The 18,788-nt window shown below is 50.6% G+C and overlaps 7 protein-coding genes across 7 annotated transcripts; 5 read left to right on the plus strand and 2 right to left on the minus strand.

Annotated features, from left to right (window-relative positions):
- POX_c03904 (uncharacterized protein) lies at positions 1-4,984 on the plus strand (the record flags this gene model as incomplete). Its single annotated transcript, XM_050112790.1, has 9 exons — positions 1-334; positions 421-992; positions 1,707-1,791; positions 1,873-2,636; positions 2,707-2,778; positions 2,832-3,211; positions 3,409-3,556; positions 3,627-4,030; positions 4,093-4,984. The coding sequence occupies 9 exons, from the start codon at positions 1-3 to the stop codon at positions 4,982-4,984; spliced, it is 3,651 nt and encodes a 1,216-aa protein (XP_049970346.1).
- Positions 4,985-5,349: 365 nt separating this feature from the next.
- On the minus strand, positions 5,350-6,849 carry POX_c03905 (uncharacterized protein; the record flags this gene model as incomplete). Its single annotated transcript, XM_050112791.1, has 1 exon — positions 5,350-6,849. The coding sequence occupies one exon, from the start codon at positions 6,847-6,849 to the stop codon at positions 5,350-5,352; it is 1,500 nt and encodes a 499-aa protein (XP_049970347.1).
- Positions 6,850-7,465: 616 nt separating this feature from the next.
- Positions 7,466-8,653, plus strand: POX_c03906 (Peroxisomal targeting signal 2 receptor; the record flags this gene model as incomplete). The annotated part of the gene is made up of 2 exons (XM_050112792.1): positions 7,466-7,629; positions 7,744-8,653. 2 exons carry the CDS (start codon positions 7,466-7,468, stop codon positions 8,651-8,653), a joined length of 1,074 nt encoding a protein of 357 aa, XP_049970348.1.
- Positions 8,654-9,267: 614 nt separating this feature from the next.
- POX_c03907 (Coiled-coil domain-containing protein) lies at positions 9,268-10,080 on the minus strand (the record flags this gene model as incomplete). The annotated part of the gene is made up of 3 exons (XM_050112793.1): positions 9,268-9,775; positions 9,859-9,959; positions 10,024-10,080. 3 exons carry the CDS (start codon positions 10,078-10,080, stop codon positions 9,268-9,270), a joined length of 666 nt encoding a protein of 221 aa, XP_049970349.1.
- A 1,354-nt stretch (positions 10,081-11,434) lies between these two features.
- POX_c03908 (GPI-anchor transamidase) lies at positions 11,435-12,625 on the plus strand (the record flags this gene model as incomplete). Its single annotated transcript, XM_050112794.1, has 1 exon — positions 11,435-12,625. One exon carries the CDS (start codon positions 11,435-11,437, stop codon positions 12,623-12,625), a length of 1,191 nt encoding a protein of 396 aa, XP_049970350.1.
- Positions 12,626-13,439: 814 nt separating this feature from the next.
- Positions 13,440-16,236, plus strand: POX_c03909 (uncharacterized protein; the record flags this gene model as incomplete). Its single annotated transcript, XM_050112795.1, has 3 exons — positions 13,440-14,201; positions 14,259-15,567; positions 15,635-16,236. The coding sequence occupies 3 exons, from the start codon at positions 13,440-13,442 to the stop codon at positions 16,234-16,236; spliced, it is 2,673 nt and encodes an 890-aa protein (XP_049970351.1).
- A 539-nt stretch (positions 16,237-16,775) lies between these two features.
- POX_c03910 (uncharacterized protein) lies at positions 16,776-18,398 on the plus strand (the record flags this gene model as incomplete). Its single annotated transcript, XM_050112796.1, has 3 exons — positions 16,776-17,556; positions 17,649-18,112; positions 18,198-18,398. 3 exons carry the CDS (start codon positions 16,776-16,778, stop codon positions 18,396-18,398), a joined length of 1,446 nt encoding a protein of 481 aa, XP_049970352.1.
- Between the last annotated feature and the right edge of the window lie 390 nt (positions 18,399-18,788).

Consider the following 18,788-nt stretch of genomic DNA (forward strand, 5'->3'; position numbering starts at 1 on the left):
ATGGAATACTCGCGTCTGCAAAATTTGCCCATTCCGGCTGTACTTCGGCGTCGGCTTCCGCGACTCTACTCGTTCCACAAGGCCGTTGCCGAGAATACCTTTCGCGGGTCCCTGCAGTCGGAATCACCGAATCCCTCTGAATCATTCCTGCCTGCCGAAAGCCAGTCCTGGGGACCAGTAGTCACCGAAGTAGAGCGACTTTCCACCGCAAGCGATGACTTGAACTCGTCTGATTCCCGGTCAGGGGGATCTATGAGTCCGCCCGTGGAGGAGGTGAGCTGTCCAGACCACTACGAAACCGAGTCCGGATTGCGCTGGAATCGTATTGCACCCGGTAAGTGGCCTTATGAAAGAAAAAAAAAAAACCAATGTACCCCAAGATAGGTATATGAGATTAATGTAAACGCCTTACTTTTGCAGCATTCAACTTGCTGCGAAATGCCGGCTACGAGGCTCAGCAACCCCGAGCCGATGGCCGTCTCGTCCGGTCGCTCTACATCAGTGCCGTGATGTATTTGCTTGATGCGCTACCGTCCGATCTCACGCCAGATGAGACCGTCATGCTCCAGCATCGTCTACCGGAACCATTGAAAGACAGGATTGTGGCTTCATCTCCGCAGTCGTCGCAGGTCGGGGAAAATACAGGCATGGGGTCCACTCAACATTCTCGATCATACCTCCATCGTCTGCTCGCATCAATCATTGTCCAAGTCTTTCTGCTCGCCCGACTCCTGTTGCCATATTTGAGGTTGTTTCTCTATCAAGCATACGAATACGAGCGTTCACATCGACTCACAGAGCGATTCGTCTCGACTACTCGTGACATGGCAGAGGGGTTGGGCAAGAGCAGTGCAAGTATTGGGTCCGCTCTACTGAGATTCAATGAAGGTAAAATGGGGATCGCACTGGGGAACATGGCCAGCTGGTGGGTAGAGGGCATCGCCGGAGGTATTTATGATGGCGTGGGTGAAGGCATGACCCAGTTGGGCCTGGTGAGTCCTGGGTTGGAAATTCAATAGATTCAGGGCACCCGTTGAGCGGGCAACCTGATATAATGACCTTTTCTACGACTAGATCTTTTACGAATCTCATTGATTGTCTGTTTCTCACATCGCCACCTAGGACAATGACCTGTCTGCGATCTAGGACAGCAATGCGACGTCTGCATTGGTTATAGTGAACAAGGTCTTGATGGGAGTGAGATTGCAATGCTCGTCAGACCCAGCCATGTTGCGTTGACAATAGGCAGAGAACAAGAGCCCCTTAAATCCCCGAGTCCTTCTCAGAATATTCTTTCTTTTTTTCTAAAAAAAAAAAATAAAACAAAAATAAACCACCGATTTTTGAGGGCACTTCAGACACTGCTCAGTTCCAAACGCAAGTCAGTGTGGGCTTGGGCAGTGGGCAGGCGGAAGCATCCGTGCAGTGAGATGCGATAAGAATTGCGATAAGAAGTGCAGCTGGCGTGTCGGAGCTGTGGAACATTTCCGACAGGACCTCAAAGCCTAATAGCTCAACTGACCTCACTTCGAGAACTGCAGTGACCTTTTGGGGATAACAGAGGTGACCATGTCAACCACAAGACTCCCTTGCACTCCATCGATAAGGAGGCAACAGCTCCACCTGGAATTGTGAGTATTTCCCCGTCTCGCTCGCTCAGGGGCCGTGATATTCGACACATGCTAATGCCTCTGGCTGTTGTGCAGCGCAAGCTTACGACGAGGGGCGCCGCCTGGCTTCTACGTGACTCTTGCACCAGGGGATCCGACATTATGGAGTGGCGTGATATTTGTTCGTTCTGGTTTGTAGCACCTACTGGTCGTAGTTTTACACCTTTCTGTCAAGACAGCTAATTGGTTCCCCTGCTTCTAGGTCCCTATGCCTCCGCAATTCTTCGATTTCAGATCCGTTTCCCCGACACTTACCCAGATCTCCCACCCTTGGTCACATTCACGACTGATGTCTTCCATCCTTTGATTGTGCCCCTCACCACGTATACTTTCAGCACGGGCTCAGCCAGTGATGACCCAGTCAGCGCAACCGACGAGGAGCGACTTCCGCCGGGGGGATTCAGCCTCCGGCATGGATTCCCACACTGGTTTGGCAGAGCCAAGCGGAACGGCATACCGTCTGGAAAATCAAGTCGCACTGTGAGTGGGCAGTCACTCGGGGCGCCATCTGGGACAAGAACCGGGGTTGGCGAGCCCGATAAAACAGACATTGTAGCTACCGACAGTTCAGACACTGTAGAAGAGCCACCTGGCCCGGCGTCGACGGACATCACGGTCCCTCGCGTGGTACAAGTTCCTGTATCACATCAGTTGACGATGCCAAGAACTCATGTACCCGTCGCGGAGCTTTTGGCATACATTCGCTCGACTTTCGATGATGAAGAGGTTCTGGATTCTTTGCCGCAAGAGGCTGCAGGGAATCCAGGCGCGTGGCATGCGTGGAGAGCTCATCGTCGGGGGGCTATCGGCCCGACTGGTTTGAAACGAGACAGTCCACAAGCACGACTCCCGGGAGATTGGCACTGGGATGGGATCTGGGCTCGGCGAGTTCGAGATGAGATCGAGGCAAGCCACTCAGATCCAATGCTATTCGGTAACTCCACTCGAGGTAGTGGTGAAGAAATGGTCAGTCACTTCGCCGGAAACTCATGTGCCAGTTCCCGCTTCAATCTTTGACTAATGATGATAAAATCAGATTCGATTTTCGCGATTGGACGAGGCCACACGAGATGTGGTCAAGGATAAAATGAGGATGACAGTAGCCCGGGTACATAGCGAGTCGGGTTGATCGCGCTTACCTTGAACCTTTTAACCCGACAGGTTCCAATTTCACTGCACATCGTTCCTACTGTTTCGCCCTCGGCAACAGTATGCCCACCCATTCCATCAAGCCCGTCATTGTTTCAGTGGAAGGTCATTCGGTTCCTCTTCATTGCCACGCCTGTACAAAATGCCCAATATCTTATCATTGGATTTCAAGAGCTCTGCATTTCTTATCGCGCTGGTTTTGGTCCCGGTTGTTGTTCTCTTTATCGCTTTGGCTGTGGCCATTGCGGTCTCGGAGCATTGCAGCTGTCGCTTTGCCAGACCTTCTTGGTTGAAGTGTTTCGTTCCTCAGAGACACGCCTACACAAGGAAGAGAAGTCGTTCGGATCCCGAAAGCAGTACCAGCCAACGCTCCACAGAACCCTCGGAGATAGGTCTGGCTTACTCAGAGCGCATCTGCACTTGCGAACATGTTTAGTCCACAGTCTGCTACGAAAGGAAGAGGAGGCACTCCGCTTACGGCGCGGAGACTAAGGGTGATGCGGTCCCGAGGCACACTCGCTCTTGCACCCTATCCAGAAATACCATGCCGAAGGTCCTCACTGACCGCGAGTCTGACTGACAGCACTAGTGGGCCAGCCACGTCTACACGATCTCCCTCCTATGACTCTGGCCGGGACGGCATTCACGTTATGAAGCTTCGAAACAAAAATGTGATGAGGCCTCAGATCATTGAACGCTGCGGTCAGAGGCCTGATGATGACCCTTTCGTTGACAAGGTAGGCTCAACGCATGCGAACGCCTGTTCTTTGTGGTGCCGCTCGGCTGATAAGCGTGGCTTTGGCTCAGAACCCTCGAACGCTGGCTCCAAAACGTTACACGGTCCCGCCTGGCATCAGATATCGCCCTTTGCCGAGAGAACTGGAGCGCTGGAGCTCAGATTCATGGTGCTCATCTGAACTGTCTGTTCCTTCATTTTCAAGCGACGAATCGCGCCAGTCGAGGCCTTTTACACCCCAACATGATTCTTTCTCTCCGAATCACTACCTGGACATCAAACCAGAATACATGTGCCCTTTAAGCTTGCCGATTACCTTTCTCAATGCGAAGATATTGGCTTCCAAGCCATGTTCTGGCAGAGATTCCGCGTCCCTTTGGGCAACTGTGCAAGTGTCTGCCAAACTTAGCTCTGAGAGCTACCCCGGCCCTTGCGGCCTCGCACCACTCGAGGTGGTCATCCTTCTCGACCAACTGTGAGTGATGTATTTCCAAGCGACGGAGGTTGCTTCCAGTGTTTGATTGACGATTTTTGCAGGGTTCGGCCATCGGAAAGCTCCATCGCGCAGATGTCTTTCGCCTCTGTTGCAGTTGTGTCTCACCTTGTTCACGAACACGATAGAATCGCCTTGGCGGTGGTGAATTCGTGCACGAGCTTTGGCTTTGAGATCTTGCTGCCTCTTGGATTCCATTCTGTAGACATTGTTCGATCTTGCTTGGAAAGATTTGCGGAACGTCAACATTCCATGCGAGTCACAACTACGCCCGACCTTGGGATTGCTTTTCAGCATGCCACGAAACTTTTCGGAGTTCCATCGCGACCAGCGTTCTGTCATCTTTTCTACGTCTCTACCGCTCCACCAGATCGCCTTTGCATTCCGCGTATCGACCATGCCGTTGGCATTCATACTATTTCTCCACTTTCATACTTACCAATGGACCACCCAAATGCTTCATTAGGCTGGCATATCTCTTTTGGTAATGATGGCCATGATGACCGTTCTAGAACAGGTCTATTTCTTCACAGAGTGTCCCAGGCGATAGGACAATTGCGAACTGGGATACGCCCCGGATCGGTGTCGGATGTGAAGGTCTCTATTTCTGCTGCACCGGGGTGTCTGATTGAAGCAGGCCCAAATGTTGCTCAGATCTCTTCACTCCGACCAGGGGAAACTTGGGCCGTCGAATTTCAAGTCCGTTTGCCGTCGGTCTTCCAACAACGACATCATTGTCGTGACCCTGATTCGATTGACGAGTCTCCTTTGTTCGAGGATCTGATGTCTTGCATTGATGATGCATTAGAAGAATACAACGGGAAAATTGAACAGCCAGCCGTGGTGGCCTCGGTACATTACAGACATTCTTTGTTGCCACCTGAAGACACTATTCATACAGAGTCCCACCTCACCGTGACCCGGAAGTTTTTATAATTCAAAGAATCAAGCAGACGGATCCGCTTGAGAATGACGGCCAATTCTCATTATTCCTACCTATCAAGAAGCCATTTGCTTTCTCCTTTGTCATATTCTTAGCACTCGAATCTCCTGCTCCGAGACTTTCGACCCTACAAAAGGTTTTGGGAGATATCAAGTAGGCGAGCCCTATCTGCTACGACACGCTGGTTTTCGATAGAGTAAGACAATGGACAATCATTATTTGATGACCCTTGATGACAATCGTGTTGAGGTCCGATTTCTCCTGTAGTTTGAGAAATGATAGAATGGTGTATTGTGGGAAATGGAAGAAGAGGTTGTTTTTATTGGAATGCTAGCCGACACGAGAAGCCTAGTTTGATTCATTGAGATGAATTGAAATTGGCCAGAGTAATAGCGTTCTTCTCCTGCTGTTGCTTGTGGGACCAGACTGGGTTACCATCGTCGTCGAACTCCGCCCACTGAAAGAAAGAACAGCTTTCTTTTCCAGGCGTAGATCCGGCGTGACACATCCACATGTAACGACCTCTAGTCTCTTGTTTTCGATGCGCACATCGAAGGATTGCGTGCTCGCCGCAACGACATCGTGGTGTATCTCTCGGGTGCAGAGTGTCCCGGTACCAGCGGTAGGTGACGTTGATTCGGCGGTTCCCAGCTATCGGATGAGGCGAAATCGTCTGAGCTGGAGCAATGGAGTGTTTCCATTCTTCCTGCATTTCTGCGTGCATCACCAGGAGGGAATTGTGTGGAAGATGGATTGAAATTTGCCCTTGCGCGTCTGCACGGGCGACAGATGGCTTCTGACTCTGGCTAAGGGACTTAACAGATGAGACTTCTGGGCCTTGAGCAACTGGTTGCGTGTGATTGCTATCGCCGTCGTCCTCTTCTACGTCTCGTGGCATGCTTCGGCGCACTCGAAATTCTCGTTCCACGCCCAAGCTCAGGCTTCCGATCACCGGATGTGGGCCCAAGTATGTCAAGTCGTCAGAGTGATATCCTACATTTTCAGCAGGTCCATCGTAGCAGTTCACGAAGGCTGCGTTGGGATGCCACTCTTTCGGCGACTGATACCTGAGTTTCTGGCCATTTGGGTAAAAATTCCGGATACGATTTTGAATCGCCTCATTGACTGCGGATTGCACCTTTCGGGATACCGAACGAAGTTCTGGTGTTGCTTGTCGAATGTTGGATTGGTAGGTACCGCCATGCCTATACTCAGCGGTGTGCTGTCGATGTTCTTCTGGAGTCGAGACGTACAAACTTCCAGTGTGCGGGCTTTTGACCGTTCGATTGAATAATTGGAACTCATATCGTGAGAAGTGCCGTGACTCTGCCAGAAGCTCAATGAGCAAAGCGTTGGCCTGTTCAGGAGGGAGGAAATTATGGATAATAGTGCAAGGTGTGTAAGCTGCGATGTCGTCGGGAGAGTAGAGGTGCAAAGTTTGGCCCTTCTTGGTATGTAATATTTTCCGACGAGTGGGACTGGCACTGAATGGTGTGATCGAGCCATCTTTTGCTTTGTGGACAACGTGCGAGGACAGCGATGTCTGAGCACCGAGGCTTGGGACTGTTGTCGCTCGTCTTTTGCTACAGGGCAGTCGTTGCTTGGAACTCTCAGACCTCAGGAGCTCGGAAGCGGCCTCTACAGAGCCATCACAAGATACCAAGAGGTCAAGAGCATTTTCTTGTTTAAGCTCAGGGAATATTGACAACAGGATGGCAATTTTGATATCTGTCGAGTCCTCACCAGGGAAACTCCTCTGGAGCGGGGAGTCTAAAGCCTTTGCCAGAGGGCCTTCACCGGTCTCTGGAATAGATGAACTCGAGCGCCGTCTTCTTTTCTTGAGGATAAAAGCATCCATAATTGACCATGTCTGGCCATGGCCGATTGCAAAGCAAATGGATGGAGTCTGAAGATATCCATGTCACATGCCTCTGCTGCCCGCTACGATAAGGAGCGATTAAATTTCTTATCAGCACATGACTTACAATACAACCCTACCAGTACTGGAGACTCAGAAAAAGCATGTTTAACAATCAACACCAGGGTAGTTGACAGTACAGACTGAGCAGCATGATTTTTCATGGCTAACTTTGGTATTTGACTCTTGAAGACCGCTTTCATAACCATGTGAATGGATAGATATGAGGGCAGTTTGCGTCTTACAGACGGGTACGAGAATGCCCCCGTCTCAGACACTCGATAACGTTATCGGCGATCGATTAGATTCGGGTCACAGGAGAGTGCGATAAGACTGCCCGCCGCCAGAGTGACCTCGGCATAACACGCTTCTGATCTCCCCGCAATCCTCAGTCCGTATTTGCTTCCTAAAATTCACCCGCGTCTCCAAAAGAATGACGACATTCCCAGGCCCTTCCTGGTGAATATCTCGACTCACTGCATCGCTTTGGATTCCTCCTAATCTCCACATTTAGCATCCTGGAGAGATCGCTGATCTTGTCAGCTGCGCTATCACAATGCTCCATTACCGTACACAAGGCTTCAATGGAAGTGCGGTTAAATATTCTCCTTTCTTCGACAATCGCCTGGCCGTCGCAAGCGCGGCCAATTTCGGGCTTGTAGGAAATGGCAGGCTGTATGTTCTGGAGCTGACTCCGAACGGAATTGTGCCTGTCAAATGGTAAGCAGATATCTCTTGATATGTTCTTGGAAATGCCTCGAAGAGCCCGCCTATTTGGCATGTTTGAAGGATAGTCGCCGTCACAAGAACTGACAGTTTCGATGAATTTGACAGGTTCACTACCCAGGATTCTCTGTACGACCTTGCCTGGTCTGAAATTCACGAAAACCAAGTCTTGACCGCGTCGGGCGATGGCAGCATCAAGCTCTATGATACGACAGCTGATGATTTTCCAATCATGAATTGGAAGGAACATAACCGGGAAGTGTTCAGTGTGAACTGGAACCTGGTGTCAAAAGACCGATTCTGTTCTAGTAGCTGGGATGGTACAGTACGGGTCTGGACGCCTCATCGACAACAGTCTCTCCTCACACTACCAACACATAGCTGTACCTATTCCGTGTCATTTTGCCCTCATAACCCGGAACTCATTTCATGTGTCACATCAGACTCATATATTCGGCTTTTCGATCTGAGGACGCCAGCTTCGGCGTCTAATCACCTTGTTGCTCAAATACCCAACCACGGCGCGTCAATGCCACCATCAATTCCTAGTCAGCCAGGTCTTCCTCCAACTCTCGCTCAACCCGCTGAGATCCTGACCCATGACTGGAATAAATACCGACCCACGGTCCTTGCGACGGCGGGTGTGGACCGAACAATTCGCACATTTGACATTCGCGCGCCTCAACAAGGACCCTTGTCGATCATGCTTGGTCACGATTACGCCGTGAAAAAGGTCGCTTGGTCGCCACATCTTTCGAGTGTTCTTCTATCGGCCAGTTACGATATGACCTGTCGTGTCTGGGATGATCGATCCGAGGCCACTGCTGCTGCGGATGCTGATTCTATGCGATCAGGGCCAGCTTCCCCAGTTGTCGGGTCGGAGCTTGGAAGAATGGGCCGACACACAGAGTTTGTAACTGGTGTGGATTGGTGCATGTTTGGAAATGAAGGCTGGTGTGCTAGCGTTGGCTGGGACGAAAGTTTGTATGTCTGGGACGTCAGAGCGATCATGTCATAAGCAAACAACCTGAACACTTGGGCATCTTTCTCCCCCGTTGGAAATTCATTTGTCCGCCTGCTTCCTAGGCAGTTCAAGGTTGGTGACGAGGAAATTGGATCGACAGATTTCCAGGGGCCTGTTGGTGTTTGTAATTTCATAGAGTGATGAAGGAACTTAGTTCAAAGTAGATGAGAAAAAGAGGAAACAAGAAATTGTCAAAGTGTTATATCCGTCCGCGCTGGCACGAATTTTGGTGAAAAGCAATTTTGCTTGACAGCATGGCATGATATGCATGTCTTAATTTCAATGAGGTAGTAATCAATCATCTCAATTCGTAAATTCTATGTCCGTGAATGCAGATCCCATATACATCAGACGGTCCGTCATCGCGATAGCAAGACAGAGCCAGGTCTGGGAAAGCACTCTTCTTTTTCTTGCCTTGTAAGCCTTGCGTCTTACAAGGGTCAACATCAGCGCTGCAGCACCTGGCTGAAGTGAGCCAAGTCGCAGCATACACACCTGCCTTGATCCCGGGTTCCTCGTCTGCCTTTGTAGGAGTGAATCTGGAGAGACCTTCCACAGTCATTCTTGCTTATATTTGTTCAACTGCCGCGAAGTGGTGTGTTGCCGCTCTACTTCGTCAAACGACCCTCAGTCTTCTTCCGCTCTGCCTCCCGAATCTGGGCGATCTCGTCCTTAGAGGCATTGACAGCGACGTGCACTTGATTGAAAGGATTCTCCTCGCTCTTTTCGAATTCCTTGCGGCAGAGATCAATTCGCTGTTGCCGACGGAGACCGGGGTTCTCTTGCTCGATCTCCGGTAGGCGACGAGCCTCGAATGCCGCATATGCGGCCTTGAACCGACGTTCCGGGTGACGCTCGACTTTAGAAGTATCCTTGCTGGTGAGAGACAGCGCGTCAAGAGCGTTGTCAATACCAGAGGCGTTCAATGCACTGCTCTTGTTGCCCGAGAAAGAATCGTCGAGCTGTGAAAGATCCAGACCACGAGTCTTCTTCTGAGCTGTCTTTGCACCAGCACCCTTGCCCTTCGAAGGTTGAGAGGCCTCCTCGGCGGCGAGAAGGGCATCACGTTCGGCCTTTTTGCGAGCAGCTTCAGCTTTCTTGGCTTCGGCGTCTTCCCTGAGGTCAAGAAAAGAAAAGCAAGTAGTCAGCAGATGATCTTCTCCAAATACCGATCTCCGAAACATGCTTTCGGAGCTTACTTTTTCGCGTTTCCTTTGGCTCCCTTAGACCATTCCTTCTCCTCCTCCGCAGCACGCTTGGAGTCCTCTACGGCCTTCTTTGATGCAGCAGCTTCGGCCTTCTGAAGAAATTGTTAACCAGGCTCGCCATATAGCAATAGATAGTGGGGGCGGGGTAATGCGCACGCGAGCGTTGCCAGCGGCCTTCTTCGAATTCTCACCCGCAGCCTTCTTGCCTCCCATTTTGCGGTAATGTGTGTTCCAGAATTTGACGACAAGGAGATCTTTGAGGAAGATGTATGGGTTGGAGAAGAAAAATTGTACCCAGTAGGAACAATGATCCGATCTGTAAAACAATTATGCCGATTCCGACGTAGGCGGTGACGCGAAGGACCGATCGATAAGTCCAAGCTAAGTCACGGCACGAAGCGCCACCAATAGCCCTGAGTAGTCCAACGGAATACATTGACTGACTATGTAGCCCTTTGATCCAAATAGCATTTTGAAATGCAATTGATTGCTATATGAGATGAGCAAAATGAACATGGCTACTCTCCATTGTTTGGTGGAAGCAAACTTTGGGAGGGGAAATTTACACCATCAGTGCAAGCCATGGTACACGTGATCCTCGACTCGAGCTTATCAGATCTTCCCACGTGTGAGTGTATTTGCAACTTAGTACAGGCTGGATGGTGCTGTTGCCTTACTCATTCTCATACTGTTTCTTACGTTCTGTATCGATAACTCTTCCTTTACAGATAATACCCCTATCGGAATCCCAACTCGATCAACAGCTGTATGATCGCTAATGTGCGTTATAAGCACATGTAGGCTAATTCTGACCATTACACAAAACCCTCAGTATAGAGGTATTCACCTCTGCCAGCCCGAGGCCCGCTTTTTTAGAATTGGTAAGATTCACAGTTAAGCTCTTGCGACTAAGTAGTCTTAGCAACCAACAACTCCGGCTTCGGCGCTAAGAGCGAAACAATCGGTTTGTTGCTTACATCATTGATCATATCTAAAATTGGGTCAATTCCTGTGGGATTGAGCAAAGGCCAATATTACGACTAGGTTATGTTCCATGTTGTAGAAGCGGAACGATTGACGAGTCTAGGGAGATATAAGATGTAGTCAAACGCATCAGTATATTGACTCGTGAGGTTGGAGGCAGGTATCTCAGCAATCTTTGCAAGACACTATATGATAATATCCAGACAGGAACTGAAACCTGAAGCTCTCCGCGTCGATAAGGTATCGCTGCCTGAAATATCTACCAGCTGAGCCGTGATCACCTGGCTCAACCAATAGACATTTTGTGAGTGCCTTATAGCTCAGGCGTCAATACCTCACTCCTCCCCCGGGCTCCATTTGTCAGAGCTGACTTGTCCCCGGAGATGGAGCTGCTCATCTCCATCACGTCAAGTCAATCGCCGAGGATGACCTGGACGTAGCATCGGGACTGACCACTCGATGCCTGTCACTGATTTCTTTCACCTACTTGTCATCAAGTCATATATCTGATTGCTATCTCCTTTCGAGCCCATGTTACCCTCCTGATCGGAATCATACAGCTGCTTTCCCCTTGATCGCGACCATGCACTTTTTCGTTCGCCTTCTCCAGGCCCTTTTAGCCCTCTTTCTTCTCGGAAATGCAAGTGCCGAGCATACATCGAACTGGGCTGTGCTAGTTTCAACATCAAGGTTTTGGTTCAATTACCGCCATCTCGCCAATGTCCTGTCCCTTTACCGCACTGTGAAACGTCTCGGCATTCCCGACTCCCAGATTATTCTCATGCTTCCCGACGATATGGCTTGCAACCCTCGCAATGCCTTCCCGGGGACCGTCTACAGTAATGCGGACCGTGCCGTCGATCTCTACGGCGACAACATCGAGGTCGACTATAGGGGATACGAGGTCACGGTGGAGAACTTCATTCGCCTGTTGACTGATCGATTGGATGAAGACGTTCCTCGCAGCAAGCGACTTGGATCTGATGCAGGAAGCAATGTTTTGGTTTACATGACAGGCCACGGGGGCGATCAGTTTCTCAAATTTCAAGATGCTGAGGAGATTGGCGCATGGGACTTGGCTGATGCGTTCGGGCAGATGTGGGAGAAGAAGCGCTACCATGAACTTCTTTTCATGATCGACACGTGTCAAGCCAACACGATGTTTACACATTTCTATTCGCCCAATATTGTCGCTACAGGCTCCAGCGAGCTCGACCAGTCTTCCTACTCTCACCATGCGGACAACGACGTCGGCGTTGCCGTCATCGATCGCTGGACGTACTATGTGCTGGAGTTCTTGGAGACACAGGTAACCAGTGCCAACTCTAAATTGACCCTGGGGGATCTTTTCGACTCCTATGACTTGTCAAAGATTCATTCGCAGCCCGGTGTCCGTTGGGATCTTTTCCCCGGTGGCGAGCAGGAAGGTCGTTTGCGCACGGTAGTCGACTTCTTTGGCAATGTCCAGAATGTAGAGATTGAGAATGCCAATGCCACCGACCCCGGATCTCTCAAGGAAGACCTTGCTGAAATCGCGCGACTGGTCGAGAAATGGCGCAAGCGGGATGCAGAGTACGCTGCTATTATCGGTAACTCGACGTCTCAGAGCACAGACACCCAGTCCTCTACTATACGTTTGAAGTCTAAGAAGACAGTTGGCCCCACGAAAATGGCCGACGAAAGCAGCTGGGCCAAGCGCCTAGTTGGGTTGTCCGTTGTTGGGGCGTGCACTGCCGCCTGGGTCGCTGGTACAATACTTGGTCGAAGCGCTTGAAATTTTTGATTTTTCTGTGATCCCCCTGCGGTTTCCTTTCTCGGGATTCGCTGTACATAAAGCATCGAGAGGCGCAAGGCGTTGAAATGGCATACGTCAATCTTGGTGAGGCCCATAAGTCACCAGTTTTGTATGGCTGGCTCATAAGTAGATCTACCGGGCCCTTGCAGATGATATCTGTTATTTTCAGCAAGAGGCCGCTTAATGCGCACAAGGAAGCCCAACAAAAGATATTCAAACTTAGCAAATATAAGTATCTATGACTGAGCAAATCCCTTGTTCACAATGTTTTATCCTAATAACAAAGCTAGCTTAGGATGTAGATATCCATGCCCTTCAGAGGGCAATCAAGTTGGCCATGAGAAGTAAGACGAATAGCTCCTGTCTGATTGGTCCGTCCATACTTCCAGTCCCCGCGAAACTGTCGCTCACAACAATTGCATAGTCCAACCCTAAACCTCTCCCTGCTAATCATACTTGCTTAGAAATTTGCGTCGGGGGGAATTATTTCCTTTTTTTGCGTGTATTTCAGTCGTAGAAGGGCGGAAATTATATGACCAAATATTTGCTGAATGCCTGTCTTTGTCGAGGCGACGGGAAATTGGAATCTCGGGGCACGTGCCTCAAGACGCGTCGCGCCTGGCCGCTTTCCTGCCAAACTGGGGCGGATTCCCGACTTGGTCACATCGACAAGTCTCGCATGCAAACACAGGCTACAGCGGTTTCGTTACGTTTCCAGTCGACCTGAACTCACGGCTTATACTGAACAATATTCATGCTTGAATGAATTGCTAGTTTTATACCATAGCTGGCCATGTATCTTCCACGGCAGCTCATTTCACACCTATATCTACAACTTCTCCGATCCCACCATCCGCTCTCCCCGCCAGTCCTCATCCTTGTCGCACTCGAGCCAGACGCGCTGTGTGCCTGTCGTATCCTCACGGCTCTACTCAAGCGCGACTATATACCCCACAAAATCCAACCGGTTGCCGGATATGGCGACCTTGCACGCGCAGGCGAGGATCTGGTCCGGCCAATGCAAACCACGAATGGCGGCAGCGGAGGTGTCGTAATTTGTCTTGGAGTTGGAGGCCTCGTCGATCTTGGCGAGATCTTGAACCTCACCTCTGCAGAAGAAGAGGTAGAGGATCTCGGCGGCATTGAGATTTGGGTCCTTGACGCGCGACGGCCATGGAACCTGGCCAACGTCTTCGGTGGCCAAGCGGGCATAGGGCAAGCAATGGCGGAAATTGATGTCAATGCGCGTCGAAATGGGCGAGGTGTGGAAAAGGGGCGCATCACGCCTTCTTACACGTCCAAATACGGTGGCATCGTTGTCTTTGACGACGGCGACATTGAGGAAGAGCTCGGCAGTGAGCGCGAAGCATACTATGCGCTACTTGAGATGCCCGAGGTGGATGATGACAATGATGCAAGTGCCAACGACTCTAGCGATGACGATGACGATATTGTCCCAGGCTCCAAGAAACGCAAATCATGGTCGGAACGAGAGGACGGGGAAGAATCGGATGAAGAAGATGGACCTCCTCGGCGACGGAAGCGGAGCAATTCAGTAAGGAACCTTTGCGCTTCATCGCATTGCATTCACTCACTAACGATTTCCGAACAGGGATCATCTCTTGCATCTTCCCCAACCCATCGAAGAAGGACTGCGATCAATTCTTCCAATTCATCTCGTTCTCCTACTCCAGCATCAGATTCCCCGTCGCCGACCGAGATTCGGCAACCATCCACGAAGCAACTGACGCGTCGACTCATCAAGCTGAAGCGCAGACATGAATCGGTTCTACAAAGATATTATTCCGCGGGAACGTCATATTCGGAGCCAATTTCATCACTTATTTACTCTCTGGCGTCTGAACTTGGTCGCGAGGATAATGACCTTCTTTGGCTTGCGATTATCGGCGCCTCAAGTTTGGAGTTGAGTGGTCGAACCATGACTGGAGTCGGGATTTCCAGCACATCTGAATCCGGAGGTTCTGCGGGTTGGGGTGGACAGCGTGGGGAGCATATTCGCCAAATCTTAAGAGACGAGGTCCATCGACTGAATCCGCCGGATCCCTCTGAGCGGGACCGGGATGCAAGGGGAGAGATTAACGGCGTCATTCCAACGACGGCCAGATCGCCTACAGATACATCCATTCGTCTCTCACCAGAGCCTCGTTTTCTCCTCGTCCGGCACTGGTCGCTTTATGACAGCATGCTGCATAGTCCGTACCTGGCCACCCGACTGCATGTATGGACAGAAAATGGGCGCAAACGTCTGCACAAGCTTCTTGCAAAGATGGGCGTCAGTCTCAGTCAGTGTCATCAGAACTATACCCATATGGATATGGAACTTAAACGAGCACTGCGGGGAAGGCTTCTCAAGTATGCCCCTATGTATGGCCTGGATGGCTTGGTTCCTCCAGAAACTTCTGGCGGGCACGCTAGCTCCCGTGAGGGCTGGGGTTTCGTGCGCTGCTGGGGATGGAAAGCATGTCTTTCCGCCACGGATGTGGGTGTGATTATAGGCGCCATGTTGGAGGTCGGTCCTCATGAGGCCTCTGGGCCATGGGACACGAAACGCATTTCGCGACCTAAAGTATCTGACGAGGCCGACATCAATCAAGGGCCCAACGGGTCTGATTTGGCCAGTCTGCTGCCCCGCTTCTGGAGTGCTTACGATGCTCTGTCGCTTACGTCCGAATCTCCTACACTTCTTATGGAGGCTCTTCCACTAGCCCAGCATCTTCACCGCGCAATCTTGCGCACCGGTACTTCCCTACTGTCGAAACACCAGATTCGCCATCTTCGGGCATTCCGTATCGCGGTTGTCAAAGATGGACCTGATGTGAAATTATTCACAAATCCCGGGGCTCTGACCAAGTTGGCTCTCTGGATTGCCGAGGCCATTAAAGTTCAAGAGCGTGACAAAGGTGATTCTGTCAAGATTGGGCGGAAGAGCAGCTGGTACTCCTCTCGTACTCGCCGGGCTTGATGAAGATCGGGATCTCTATGTGGTCGTCGGCACAGGTGGCGGTGGTGGCGTAATTGATTTTGCTGCCATGTCGAAGCGTCAAGAAGAACGCCGGAAAAAGAAAGAAGCCAAGGAGAAAAGGCAAAAGGAAAGGGAATTGCGACGAGCACGACGTGCGGCAGAGCGGGCTGAGCAAGGCGATGAAGATGCCGAAGACGAGGAGTCGGACGAGTCTGAATCTTCTTCCGAGTCGGAGTCTGAAGACGAAGATCCTCGAGGAAGCAAAAACCTACTGCGCAACCGTTTCGGTATTGCCTTCCAAGAGGTTGTCCAAGAAACCAATGCCCGCGTCCGTATAGACAGCTTCGACCACTGCGTTGTCGAGGTTCAAAGGATGATCTGGGAGGGTTTCTCGAGGCCCTCAGTTTCCGCAGTGTGGTGGGTTGAGCCTCTTCTCTTCCGCATCACCACTATAATTCACGCAGTCTACGACCTGACCACTTGCATTTGGTTTATTCTTCTTTCTTGGCATACATGCGAAACGGCTCTCTGTTTTCTCCTTTTTTCGATTTTTGTTAACACGCACGGGAAGAGCAAATTGGAGTTGGGTGGCGATGGGCGCACTTGACTCCGGCAAAAGAAAACTATCCACTTGACGACAGGAGAGCATGATTTGCTTGATTTTTTCTTCTCTGCACTGCCTTTTCCCCTTTTGTCTTCGCATCCATCATACTTGCATCCCGCGGGCATCTGAGGTCTCTGTGCTGGGCTGTGGCGTTCAGGGTGTCATCACTCTATTACAGTCTGCTTCGGGCGCATTTGCGGCATTCAGCTTTCCATTTTACCCATAATAGTCTAGCCATCTCCATAGATCTGCTTTTAAGCTTCAAAAATTCTTTTGAACTTCAACGTGTTTTAAGTTTCGATTCTAAAACTTTGGTTTGACTCTAAAGCTCTGTTCAATCCCTGGCATCGGCATTCTCTCCGAACTCTACCCTCCCCGCATCCCCGCACTCACCATGCAGCTTCTCCGAATCTTCAGAAATTCGGGGCTTCAAATGTCACAGAATTCCCTGGACACCATTTGCGTATCACGGACACACAAATTGCTCCCATCTGCTTGATTTTCCCTGTCTCTGCCTACCCACAGGATAGAATTCTGCCGCCATGTCCGATATTCGTCAATACCCAACGATCTCCCGGCAAAATACGTTTGCGCAGCTTCCAGCAGAATGTTCGGATGATGCACAGGGCCAGATTTCCAATCTATTGGCCACCTCCCCAATTGGCCGCCTAGTTGTGCTCGACGACGATCCCACAGGAACACAGACTTGTCACGACATTTCTGTACTTGCTGTATGGGACATACCTACTTTGGTGACCGAGTTTCAGACCGATTCGCCGGGGTTCTTTATTCTAACCAACTCGCGTGCGCTTCCGCCAGCAGATGCGGAGAAACTTATCCGGACCATATGCGAAAATGTGAAAGAGGCGGCCAGGCAGACTGACCATGGAGTGAATATCGTCTTGCGTGGCGATAGCACATTGCGCGGCCACTTCCCTCTCGAGCCAGATGTCGCGCAGTCGGTCTTTGGACCGGCAGATGGGCTCGTCTTGGCGCCGTTCTTTTATCAAGGAGGGCGTTTCACCATCAATGACGTCCATTATGTTGCGGAAGGAGATAGTTTGGTGCCAGCTGGAGCGACACCATTTGCGCAGGATGCGACATTTGGCTACAAGAGCTCGAACCTCCGTGACTATATCCACGAGAAGGCCCCAGGCAATTTCTCTGCGGAGCAGATCCATTCGATAACAATTGACGATATTCGACGCGGGGGTCCTCCAGCTGTTTGCGAGAAATTGCTCAAGGTACCGACTCAAAGTGTGATTATTGTCAATGCCGCCGCCGAGTCGGATATGCATGTCTTCGTGGCGGGGTTGCTTCTCGGTATGTTTTGCAAGATATTCAAACCTATCTGCTTACTCGCTCCTTGTAGCGAGTACCTTGCCTTTAGATAATTGTATCTGACCTTATTGCAGCCGAGGCAAAAGGCAAGCATTTCATCTACCGCACCGGAGCCGCATTCGTCTCCACCCGTCTTGGGATTCGTTCCAAGGCTCCCATCTCTGCGTCCGAACTCCAACTCCCATCTCCCCGTCAGACCGGCGGTCTCATCTTGGCGGGTTCATATGTGCCCAAGACCACAGCTCAGCTGAAACATCTCACCGACCGCCTCAGCTCGACAGGGAAACTTGCTGTTATTGAGATTCAAGTCGACGACTTGATCGCGTCACCGGAAACCGCGTCGAAAATCATCAAACAGGTCGTCGGGGAGACTGAAACCCATCTCCGAGCTGGGCAAGATACACTTATAATGACCAGTCGCAAGTTAGTCACAGGATCGGATGAATTATCTTCTTTGCAGATTGGATCCGTGGTTGCACAGGGGTTGGTCAATATCTTGCAAAACATAGAAGTGCGCCCACGATACATTATTGCAAAGGTACGCACACGATTCATCTACTTTTGAATTACTCGCAATCTTGGATGATAAGGTACTGTGAAAGCTGACCGATTCCTCTCTCCAGGGCGGCATTACATCTTCGGACGCTGCAACAAAGGGACTGAATGTCAAGCGCGCTACAATCGTCGGACAGGCGGCGCCTGGTGTACCCCTTTGGCGGTGCGACGAAGAAACATCTCGTCATCGAGGAGTACCCTTTGTGGTCTTCCCCGGTAATGTCGGGGGCGAGTCAACATTGTGCGACTTGGTCGAAGGGTGGTACTAGTTGATGTAGGATATTGAGCTGACCGAGGCTCAGAATCGAAGAGTGGAATGCTTTTTGCCCGGTTTTATGGAATGGGAAAGCCTCTGAATTTCTGTCATTACCTATGGTTCAGACCGGATAGAGAGTATTGGAGAAATGCAGGCTATCTATCGATGCGTGGTCAACGCAAATCGTACAAATAGCACTAGAGATAAAATTGCGATTCCTTGCCCAGTTCGCCATCTCGGAATGCCAGAAAACGATACGAAGGGGTTTCCAGACCAGATTTACTCAATGTTTGTGTCGATCCTGAATGGATGAAGCTTGATATTTAGGTATTTAATAGATTATCCATCATGCCTTTTTCTGGAAAGTTAAGGTTGATCCCGTCTAGGTAGGGAGGCAAGTCTC

Source organism: Penicillium oxalicum, chromosome III (genome assembly GCF_001723175.1).
Source record: "Penicillium oxalicum strain HP7-1 chromosome III, whole genome shotgun sequence".
NCBI classification, from domain to species: domain Eukaryota; kingdom Fungi; phylum Ascomycota; class Eurotiomycetes; order Eurotiales; family Aspergillaceae; genus Penicillium; species Penicillium oxalicum.